At 45.1% G+C, this 12152-nt stretch overlaps 1 protein-coding gene across 1 annotated transcript; it reads right to left on the reverse strand.

Moving 5' to 3' along the window:
- Positions 1 to 5436: 5436 nt before the first annotated feature.
- CCDC166 (coiled-coil domain containing 166) lies at positions 5437 to 10162 on the reverse strand. The gene is made up of 2 exons (XM_063324063.1): positions 10052 to 10162; positions 5437 to 6556 (listed from the first exon to the last, which is right to left on the reverse strand). Exon 2 carries the CDS (start codon positions 6531 to 6533, stop codon positions 5592 to 5594), a length of 942 nt encoding a protein of 313 aa, XP_063180133.1. The 5' UTR covers positions 6534 to 6556; positions 10052 to 10162; the 3' UTR covers positions 5437 to 5591.
- Between the last annotated feature and the right edge of the window lie 1990 nt (positions 10163 to 12152).

The raw sequence follows: 12152 nt of genomic DNA on the forward strand, positions 1-12152 counted from the left end.
GAAGGCCAACAGCATCCTGGCCTGTATCAGGAATAGTGTGGTGAGCCGGACTAGGGAAGTGATCATCCCCCTGTACTCGGCACTGGTGAGGCCCCACCTCGAGTAATGCCTTCAGTTTTGGGCCCCTCGCTACAGGATGGACATTGAGGTGTTGGAGCGTGTCCAGAGAAGGGCTACAAAGCTGGTGAGGGGCCTGGAGGACAAACCTTATGAGGAACGACTGAGGGAGCTGGGGTTGTTTAGCCTGGAGAAGAGGAGGCTGAGGGGAGACCTTATCACCCTCTACAACTACCTGAAAGGAGGTTGTAGAGAGATGGGGGCTGACCTCTTCTCCCTGGTGACAAGTGATAGGACGAGGGGAAACGGGTTCAAGTTACGTCAGGGGAGGTTTAGATTAGATATTAGGAGACATTTTTTCACTGAAAGGGTTATTAAACATTGGAATAGGCTGCCCAGGGAGGTGGTGGATTCACCATCTCTGGAGGTGTTTAAAAAAAGGGTAGATGGGGCACTGAGGGACATGGTTTAGAAGTGGCTCTTGTCAGGGTAGGCTAAAGGTTGGACTCGATGATCTTAAAGGTCCCTTCCAACCTCAACAATTCTATGATTCTATGATTCTATGAAATGATAGAGTTTTCAATTCTGGGAGAAGCAAGGAGGGGGATCAGCAGAACTGCTACCTTGGACTTCCGGAGGGCGGACTTTGGGCTTTTCAGGAGCCTGGTTGACAAAGTCCCCTGGGAGGCAGTCCTCCAGGGCAAAGGAGGCCAGGAAGCCTGGATGATTTTCAAGAAGGAAGTCTTAAAGGTGCAGGAGCAGGCTGTCCCCATGTGCCAGAAGACAAGCCGTCGGGGAAAAAGACCGGCCTGGCTAAACAGGGAGCTAGTGTTGCAACTTAGGGAAAAAAAGACATCTATGGCCTCTGGAAGGAAGTGCAGGCCACTCAAGAGGACTACAAAGAGGTAGTGAAGCTATGTAGGGAAAAAATCAGGAGGGCCAAAGCCCAGCTAGAACTAAACCTGGCTTCTGTTGTCAAGGACAACAAAAAGTTTCTACAAATACATTAGCAATAAGAAGAGGACTAAGGATTATCTCTGTCCTCTAGTAGATGGGGCCGGCAACATAGTGGCCAAGGATGAGGAAAAGGCTGAGGTACTTAATGAAGTCTTTGCCTCAGTCTTCAGCAGTAGGACCAGTTGTTCCCTGAGTACCCAGCCCCCTGAGCTAGAAGACAGGGATGGGGAGCAGAATGAAGCCCCTGTAATCCAAAGGGAAATGGTGAGGGACCTGCTTCAGCACCTGGAGGTGCACAAATCTATGGGGCCAGATGAGATCCACCCAAGGGTATTGAAAGAGCTGGCAGAAGTGCTCGCCAGGCCACTTTGCATCATTTATGAGCAGTCCTGGACAACCGGGGAGGTCCCAGCTGACTGGAGGTTAGCAAATGTGACACCCATCCACAAGAAGGGCCGGAAGGAGGATCCAGGGAACTACAGGCCAGTCAGTCTGACCTCAGTGCCTGGGAAGGTCATGGAACAGATCATCCTCGGTGCCATTGCACGGCACATGCAGGAGAACAGGGTGATCAGGCCCAGTCAGCATGGGTTTGTGAAGGGCAGGTCATGCCTATCAAACCTAATATCCTTCTATGATAAGGTGACCCACTTGGTGGATGAGGGAAAAGCTGTGGATGTTATCTACTGGGATTTTTCCAAAGTTTTTGACACTGTTTCCCACAGCATTCTCCTGGAGAAACTGGCTGCTCATGGCCTGGACGGGTGTACTCTTCGCTGGGTAAAAAACTGGCTGGATGGCTGTGCCCAGAGAGTGGTGGTAAATGGAGTTAAATCCAGTTGGTGTTCGGTCACAAGTGGTGTCCCCCAGGGGTCGGTGCTGATCTTTATCAAGGATCTGGATGAAGGGATCGAAGGCACCCTCAGTAAGTTCGCAGATGACACTAAACTGGGCGGGCGTGTTGATCTGCTTGAGGGTAGGTTGGCTCTGCAGAGGGATCTGGACAGGCTGGACCGATGGGCTGAGGCCAATGGTATGAGGTTCAACAAGGCCAAGTGCCGGGTCCTGCACTTGGGTCACAACAACCCCATGCAGCGCTACAGGATTGGGGCAGAGTGGCTCGAAAGCAGCCCGGCAGAAAAGGACCTGGGGGTGTTGGTTGACAGCCGGCTGAATATGAGCCAGCAGTGTGCCCAGGTGGCCAAGAAGGCCAACAGCATCCTAGCCTGTATCAAGAATAGTGTGGTGAGCCGGACTAGGGAAGTGATCGTCCCCCTGTACTCGGCACTGGTGAGGCCCCACCTCGAGTACTGCCTTCAGTTTTGGGCCCCTCGCTACAAGAGGGACATTGAGGTGTTGGAGCGTGTCCAGAGAAGGGCTACAAAGCTGGTGAGGGGTCTGGAGGACAAACCTTATGAAGAACGACTGAGGGAGCTGGGCATGTTTAGCTTGGAGAAGAGGAGGCTGAGGGGAGACCTCATCACCCTCTACAACTACCTGAAAGGAGGTTGTAGAGAGATGGGGGCTGACCTCTTCTCCCTGGTGACAAGTGATAGGACGAGAGGAAACGGGTTCAAGTTACGTCAGGGGAGGTTTAGATTGGATATTAGGAAACATTTTTTCACTGAAAGGGTTATTAAACATTGGAATAGGCTGCCCAGGTGGTGGATTCACCATCCCTGGAGGTGTTTAAAAAAAGGGTAGATGGGGCACTTAGGGACATGGTTTAGAAGTGGCTTTTGTCAGGGTAGGTTAAAGGTTGGACTCGATGATCTTAAAGGTCCCTTCCAACCTCAGCAATTCTATGATTCTATGATTCTATGATTCTATAAAGAGTCCCTCCCCATCCTTCCTGTAGGCCTCCTTAAGATACTGGTAGGCCGCTATAAGGGCTCCTCGGAGCCTTCTTTTCTCCAGACTGAACAACCCCAACTCTCTCAGCCTGTCCTCATAGCATAGGTGCTCCAGCCCTCTGATCATCTTCATGGCCCTCCGCTGGACCCGTTCCAACAAGTCCATGTCCTTCTTGTGCTGAGGACTCCAGAGCTGGACTCAGGACTCCAGGTGGGGTCTCGCCAGAGCAGAGTAGAGGGGCAGAATCACCTCCCTTGACCTGCTGGCCACGCTTCTTTTGATGCAGCCCAGGATGCGGTTGGCTTTCTGGGCTCCAAGTGCGCATCCTCTGCTCCTGTTGAGCTTCTCGTCCACCAGCACCCCCAAGTCCTTCTCCTCAGGGCTGCTCTCAAGCCAATCTCTGCCCAACCTGTATTTGTGCCTGGGATTCCCATGACCCAGGTGCAGGACCTTGCACTTGGCCTGGTTGAACTTCATGAGGTTCGCACAGGCCCATCTCTCAAGCCTGTCAAGGTCCCTCTGGATGGCATCCCTTCCCTCCAGCGTGTCGACCATGCCACACAGCTTGGTGTCATTGGCAAACTTGCTGAGGGTGCACTCAATCCCACTGTCCATGTCACCAACAAAGATGTCAAACAGCACTGGTCCCAGTACTGACCACTGAGGAATACCACTCATCACTGCTTTCCATGTGGATATTGAGCCATTGACTGCAACCCTTTGAGTGCGGCCACCTAGCCAGTTCCTTATCCACCGAGTGATCCATCCATCAAATCCGTGCTTTTCCAATTTAGAGACCAGGATGTCATGCGGGACAGTGTCAAACGCTTTGCATAAGTCCAGGTAGATGACGTTGGTTGCTCTCCCCTTATCTACCAATGTTGTGGCAACATCATAGAAGACCACCAAATTTGTCAGGCACGATTTGCCTTTGGTGAATCCATGTTGGTTGTCACCAATCACCTCCTTATTTTCCATGTGCCTTAGCAGAGTTTCCACGAGGATCTGCTCCATGATCTTGCCAGGCACAAAGGTGAGACTGACCGGTCTGTAGTTCCCTGGGTCATTCGTTTTTCCCTTTTTGAAAATCAGCTGGATGGCGGGCCGAAGTGCAGCCTGGGCAAGTTTGCAGATGATACAAAACAGGGAGGAGTGGTTGATTGAGCAGATGATCGCATTGCTATTCTGGGGGACCCAGTCAGGCTGGAGAAATGGGCCAACAGGAACTTGGTGAACTTCGTCACTGAAAAATGCCCAGCCCTGGACCTGGGGAGGAATAATCCCATGCAGCGGTAGAGGCTGGCAGCTATCAGGCTAGAAGATAGCTTGGCAGGAAAGGTCCTGGTGGACACCAGGTTGACCGTGAGCCAGCAAATGTGCTTTTGCAGAAAAGGTGGTGAACATCGTGCTGGGCTGCACTAGGAAGAGCCTTGCCAGCAGCTTGAGGGAGGTTATCCTTCCCGTTTATTCAGCACTGAGAGACCACACCTGGAGTATCTCGTATGGTTCTGGGCTCCCCGTATAAAAGAGACATGGACATACAGGACGGTGTTGAGCGAAGGGCCACAAAAATGATTAAGGCTTGGAGCAACTGTGATACAGGGAGAGGCTGCGAGCTGGGATTGTTTAGCCTGGAGAAGGCTCAGGGGATCTTACTACTGTGTTTAAATATCAGGTGGAGCAGGGGGGAGACAGAGCCAAACTGTTCTGAAATTGAAATTTGTGATGGGATTGAAATTCCATCTAAATGTAAGAAAACACCTTTTTTTTTTGTTTTACTGTGAGTGTGGTGAAACACTGGAACTGGCTGCACAGAGAGGCTGTGGAGTCTCCATCCTTGGAGACACTCAAAAGCCATGAAAGTGGCCCTGCTCTGATTGACCCTCCCTTGAGGCCTCTTCCAATGTCAACTAAGATCTGCTTCTATATAAAATATACCTGTGTGAATGTTAAAGTTTAGAGCAAGGGTGACCTCTGGTACCACTGTTGATGAGGTAATTGAAATCCAGAAGCGTTCAACTTGGAAAGTGAACGTAGCTGCAGTCTATTAGAATTCTTTACTTCTTGCTTCTCAAGTGAAACACTAAACCAAGAAAAGAATGAGGAGAAAGTAAAAATTGGTATGAATATATTTGGTGAATATATTTTACTGATAGCTAGGAGTAAGGGCCAAATACCTCAACTGCTTATATTGCTTAAAGGATTTAGTTGCTTGCATATTTATTTTCTCTTCTTTGGAAAATAGCAGAAGGTAAAATAAAGTCTTTGCCATGTAGAAGATTTGGGAAAATTAATCTGAAAGTAAGAGCTAGCCTACATTGGTTCATACTATGCCACCAGTAGATGTAGTTTGGAGTGAAAAGTAACATAGAGATTGCCTCACTATGTCTAAGAATATAATTAGCCCATGGAAAATTACTAATTAATGAAACGTCAAAGTCTGATCTCAAAAAGAAAATGTCATTGTTTATTTTGGGATGTGAAGGGATTGCTGTTTCAAATGTCTTAATACATATGTCATGAAAGTTAAAGCTGAGGTTACTTTTAAGATCTATTGTCTGGCTTGCATGCTGAACGTGAGCTATGTAGATCAATTCTTTCATCCACCCACAGAATATTTACTTCTGTATACTCTATTACCTAACCAATAGTGGCAACAACAGTCCAGCTATGTCTACTGATACATTGGCATGATTGAGGAGTGGAGAAGTGTTTCTTTTAGGCTAATGGACACATCTGAACAGGCTGTGACAGCTGTAGGTTTCACTATTTGCATTGTGTGCCTCATGCTGGTGTAACCAGTGGCGCCTGCGTGCCATGTCCTGAATGTATTCCTTCTCCCGAAGAAGCTGTTCTTGCTGCTCTATCAGTTGCACTTTGGTTTCTTTAAGGATTTTTGAGTATTGGATAAGTCTGAGCAATTCCTGGTGGAGACGCCAATTCTCTGCTTTTATTTGTTTGATATGCTGAATTAGAGATTGTATCGCTGCTTCTTCTGCTTTCTTGGTGAGAACCTGGATCTTCTGATGAAAGTCCATCTCACAGTCAGCCTTGGCCTGCAGAAATTTGCTCTTGATTTTGTGCATTTCATCTGAATGCTGTATCTTTGTGACCAACAATTCCTTCTCCAGCTCCTTAATCTTTTTCGTCTGTTCCTGCTGAACAGATCGATCTTTGAAAGGCTGCAGGTCTTCAACCTCCTTGGTCATGAGAGAGTACTTTGTTTCCATATTCATCAGAGAGCTCCTTAGCTCCTTTTCTTTTTCTGTATACTGTGAGATTAGCTGCTCTTTCTGTGTCCAGACTTGAGACAGATCAGTGTGATTCTGGTCATTTAATGTTATTATCAGATTCTGGCACTTCTGGTTGTGTTTTGTGAGGTAAGAGAGGTAAGCACTGCCTTCTTCCTGATTCCGTTGAGCTTCCTTTTCTAGGAATTTATTTTCCTGCAGGAAATGCTCCACTCTTCCCATGTACGTGTTCAGATGTTCAGTGAGAATCTTGTATTCCTTCTGCAAGTACAATTTCCTCTCTTCGACAAGTATTTCCATGTCGTTTTTTCCATTGGATGTATCGCCATTACTGATTCTTACTTCTTGCTTATTTTTCCCAGCACGCACGGTGTCCTGTTTTGTCTGCTTTGTCTTTGATACCATATTCCACATTGGGGCTATCAAACTCTGGCAAACTGTAACAGAATGAAAATGAAATGTTACAAAAATTACAAATTCTAAGGGAGCATTTATGCCACATGTATGACCCATGATTTTTTCCCCTGCCATGCCCTCTTACATTCTTATGTTTTCAACTGCTTATTCTGGCAGCTAAAATGTTTGACATAAAATATTTCATGTCTGGCCTATGACTTGAGTTGAAGCACATGTGCACATATGTGTATTTGCATTTTTACATTCCCAGTTAACTGAGAAGAAGTAGTTCTACTAATCTAAAAATACACAGATTTTTAAGATTTCTTTTTTGTCATATAATTTTGCATTATTTCTGTAGTTTGGGGTACAAAGTCAAATTCCACTGGCAAATTATTATGGCTGTACATCGGGTACTGTCCCTCTGTAGGCAGTAGATCTTGTCCCTAAAACCTCAGCAGCAAGTACTGAAGTGCTAATAGAGGCATGCCTGAAGCATACAAATTCGTAAAGCAAATTCTAAAACATAACTCCGAAGTCATCAGGCTGGACTGGAAGCTGCCTGTGGAAAAAGTTCTGGACAGTAGTACAGATTAAGCCCTGTTTCTCCATCAGAGATAGATTCCTATATTTGTGTTTGAAGACACAGTTGCATCCTTTTCCTGGATTTAGAAAGTCAGTATTGTCTTATGAAATGAGAGGAGAAAAGGAAATGTTGCAACCAGTTTTAACCTAGGGCTTCAATGACAAATCAAGGTATTCACTCACTTTGGAGAGTGACCTTATTCTTATCCTTCCACTGCCTGTGGTAACATAAACTGGACATCATCCTGGACATCATCTCAACTATGATGTCATTTGAGATACGACACAGATAACTAAATATTTTTGAATACAGAGAGAGTGAATGAATGACCATAAAGGGGGTAATGGCTAAAGAGACATCCTCCCGGGTCTGGCCATGGAATGTGCACCATGGATCTTGATGGAATGGTGAATGTGCCATGCAATTCCATGATTGTCCATGAATGTGCCATGATCTTCCCAGTTGCTTAGGACTGCCTTCTTCGCTCAGAAATGGTGGGTGGGAGATAAGTACAGAACGTTATGGGCTATAGAAAATCAATTCAGCATCTGTTGAGACCATGCTGGATTATTCATTTGGAGATGATTCATCTGGGCTGATTTATCTGTGTTCTATTTTGGTTTTGTTATAGGTGAGTAACTTGAAATTTGCTTTGGTGTTTCGTCCAAATTAAGGCAAAATGTTATAGTGTATTATGAGAAAGAGATGTTACGGCTTTATCAGAGTGCATCGGCACCCAAGCTGATGCCTTGCTTTTCTGTGCTGTTAGGAGATGTTCTGTCTGAGTCCTCTCTTGATGAGAAGATAACAGTCCTTTAACAGAGACAGTTTAATTAAGGCAGAATGAGAGGCTTCTCTTTCTGCCTGTGTCATTTCCTGTTTATACTGGTACCATGATTACAAAGCACAATATTATCATCATAACCTATTTTTGTTTCTGCAATAGACTGTGTATATTTATTGCCTGTGGTAGGTATGTGAAAACGCACTGCATAGCAAATAAAATGACCTGGTTTTATTTTTGAACTCTAAAGGTTTCAGGGACTTTTTGGGTGGGCAGATCACGTCCATACTGGGGGGTAGCAGGAGTGATTTGCAGTGGAAGCACCATGCCATGTTCTTTTATCCTTGACAGGAAACACCTTTCTAGCATGCATCCTGCTTCATGACCTCTGGAGGTCATCTGGTTCAACCCCTCTGCTCAGGCAGGACGCCTAGAGAGGATGTTTGGACCAGATAGCCTCCAGACATCCTTTCCAAGCTCAACCATCTGTGATTTTGGGATTCTGTGAAAGGATGATAATGGTGCCCCACATCCTTGTCTCATGTACATGCATCACAGCAGCTAATTTGTAGTGTGCCAGAGCTATCTGTTCTGCAGGAAATTATGAGGATAACATGTAATGGAGTGCAAAAGACTCATTGAGATAACTTTGATCAGACAGGTTGGGGCTGCAGGTGGCAGGAAGAGCCAGCTCTGGAATGGGTACCAGGTCCATGAGGATAGGGCCTCTGTGCTTATTTTCAGATGTATGCCCAGGTTTCCATGGCAGGAAAACAACATCCTAGATGAGAGCCTCAGATGAAGAAACATGTGTAGCGCAAATAATGGCAAGACCAAGTTGTTAGTAAAATTGGCCACAGTAAGATGCACCTTTAGAGCACAGGATTGTTTTCCAGAAGGGTCAAACATTACTGAATAATGAATGATGAAGCCCAGCAACAAGACAGAAGCTGTACATGTCCGAAATCCACGCATTTTCCTTTGACTTCAGAATATTGGTTTTGTTGGTCTTGTTGTCTATGTGGCACAGGTTCACACTGGTAAGTATAGCTAAACACTTCCTGAATTTTAGAAATAAGTTCAAAGACATGTTTTGTAACATTTGTGAGATACCAAGTGAAGATGATGGAATAATGGTCGATGCCCTATATAGCGCTTTTAAAAATCCATCTTCTGTATATATTGAGTTATTAAAATATAATACATCATAGGAAATGGATGTCTAGTAATTAGACATAATTTTTGTGCTTTGAATGAGTCAGGGAACTGTTGAAATAACAGTAAGTGGTACTATAATTATTTGAATATATATTCAGACAGTGTGAGCACTGTGCCTACACTCCTACATTAAGAATTTGCTAATTTTTTTAAGCATTAATTTCAGGAAGGGATTTAGGTTTTTTAACATGCAAAATTATGTTTTAAAACTGCTGAGATACCTGCAATGTAAGAGGCACAGTTAAGTCCACAACTGATACTAAAGGAAGGAAAATGCATCAGTATTAATGATTCTTGCAGACATAATCGAAAAATAAAGGAGTAAATAAATAGTAAAATAGTAATAGAATAGTAAAAAAAATTTTTTAAAAGGGAAAAAGAGTAAATAGTACTTTGTGTGCTGAATTTCTAAACTACTTATTTAAAGGAGGAACAGCACAATCAAGGATTTAGAACTGGAGAGAAGTCTGATAAGTCTAGTGGTTTTAGTGAACATTGTAACTAAAGCCTAATTGTAACTAATTGTAACTAAACCCATTTGTTACTAAATCCTAATACAACTTACGACCCTTTTTAAAGAAAATATGCAAAATTCAAGTAGATAGGTGAACAAAATAGAATGAATATACTAAAATCAGCTGTCATAGCAGAACAGATTCCAAGCTGGCAATGTGGCAGCCGCATCAGAAGTTAAGAGCTGGGTACAGGGAGACATGAGAATCTGTATAGAAATCAGTGCAGTTGTGTTTTGGGAAACAGACTTGAAGAGCTAGAAGGGTGTCACAACGGACAAGTAGTAGAACTGAGTTAATACTAATTGTGTAGTTTTGGGAGAAAGGCAATTTTAGAGCTGTATGAATGTTAGAGAAATGACTAAGTCAGCATGGAAAAACAGGCCTTGCTAAAGTTGCTATTCTACAAAATGTGTTTTTTTAAAAAAGCACTGACCTTTCCTGCTCCTGTGGTCTTCACAGATTTTGCAAATAGCTGCATCTGGCTTGCTAGTCCTGGTTTACTGGATGGCATTTGCTGATAGCCAAACTGTGATCTCTGAAGGACGGTGGTGTTGTAAGCTGTGTGTGTCCATGGTGATGAAACATGCGACGTCACAAGAGCAGCTCTGCAGCAAGACTCTCAGAGACATTTCAGTTCCCAGCTTGGCTGTGAGGTCTGACTGTGACATTCCTTGTTACCTACTGGCGTCAGTTAAGCAGAAACACAAAGGCAGTTTGGCTTATGAGAATATGATTATTACTAGGTAAACAGCCTCAGCTAACTATAGGCTGTGCTGAAGGAAAAGGTATGACTGAAGACATGGTGCTCCTTGGGAATTAGGTGCCGGTATCTACTCAAGCATTTCTGGTCCATATGTTTGGGTTTCCTTCTCAACACATTGGCAAGCAGTCCCAGGTCCCACAAAGTTAGGAAGGGTTACGTGTATATGAGAATGTTTGTGACATTTGGAAGGCAGATTGCTTGAAAGGATTTTTGCAAATGCAGTCCTCATTTATGGAGGGGTTTCTTCTTTTGGAAAGGAAATTAATGGTTTGGGAGGTGCTTCTTGCATTTTGTAGGGAAAACAAGCTGATCCTCGTACATGAGAAATTTTGTTTCTCTAGGTGTTTAACAGTATAAATGTGGCATCTCTGTGGCATAGGCCATGGAATTTCACTGGTTTACTTATTCATCTAACCTGCCTATTTGTTGCTGAAGTACAGCTTTCTAGAAAGGCATCTAAACTTGAATACAATAATAATGGAAAATGTGTGAAAGTTAAATTTTTATTTTCTAATTTAAATTTTAGAGCTTCAGATTTTACTGATTTGTAGGTGGTTTCCTGACAAATTAGAGCACCCTTGTATTGGGTTGATGTGTCAAGGTTCTTGGGGGGCGCTGCAGGGTTGGCTTCTGTGGGAAGACACCACGTGCTGGGCCCCATGTCGGACAGAGCCAGTTCTAGACGCCTCCAAGGATCCGTCACTGGCCAAAGCTGAGCCTGTCAGCAATGGTGGTATCGCCTCAGGATAACATATTGAAGAAGGGGTAAGAAATGCTGTGCAGGTGGATGTGCCTGAAGGAAGCTGTGACCCCATGGAGAGCCCACACTGGAGCAGGCTCCTGACTGGAGCTGTGGCTCTGTGGAGAGGAGCAGGTCTTCTGGAAGGACCTGTGGCCTCACAGGGGACCCATGCTGGAGCAGTGCGTTCCTGAGGGACTGCACCCCGTGGAAAAGACCCATGCTGGAACAGTTCATGAAGAACTGCAGCCCATGAAAAGGACCCCCATTGGAAAAGTTTGTGAAGGATTGTCTCCTGTGGGTATGACCTCATCATGCTGGAGCAGGGGAAGAGTGTGAGGAGGGAGGAGTGGCAGGGACAATGTGTGAAGAACTGACCACAACCCCCATTCCCTGTCCCCCTGCACTGCGCAGGGGGAGGAGGTAGAGAAGTTAGGAGTGCAGTTGAGCCCAGGAAGGGAGGGGCGGGGGGAAGGCATTTTTAGATTTGTTCTTATTTCTCATTATCCTACTCTGATTTTGATTGGCAGTAAACTAAATTCAGTCGAGTGTTTTGCCCGTGATGGTAATTGCTGAGTGAAACACGAGCCTTTCATCGTATTTTCTTCCCCTGTCCTGTTGAGGAGGGGAATGACAGAGCAGCTTGGTGGGCACCTGGGAGCCAGCCAAGGTCAACCCACCAAAACCTTTTAAGTCTTTCCTCCCTGTGAAGACTTTTATGTATGGTGTTTGTATGTCCCAGGCTTTTTCTGGAAGAAGATTGAGTTGCTTGTCCCTCATTTTAAAGCATTTTCTCCAGTTCACGAGTAATTTTATGCCTCTCATACACCACTTCAGTCTGTCATAGAATCATAGAATTGTTAGGGTTGGAAGGGACCTTACAGATCATCTAGTTGCAAGCCCCCTGCCATGGGCAGGGACACCTCCCACTAGATCAGGTTGCTCAGAGCCCCATCCAGCCTGGCATTAAAAACTTCCAGGGATGGGGCTTCCACCACCTCTCTGGGCAACCTATTCCAGTGTTTCACCACC

Source organism: Chroicocephalus ridibundus, chromosome 2 (genome assembly GCF_963924245.1).
Source record: "Chroicocephalus ridibundus chromosome 2, bChrRid1.1, whole genome shotgun sequence".
In the NCBI taxonomy this organism is placed as follows: Eukaryota; Metazoa; Chordata; class Aves; order Charadriiformes; family Laridae; genus Chroicocephalus; species Chroicocephalus ridibundus.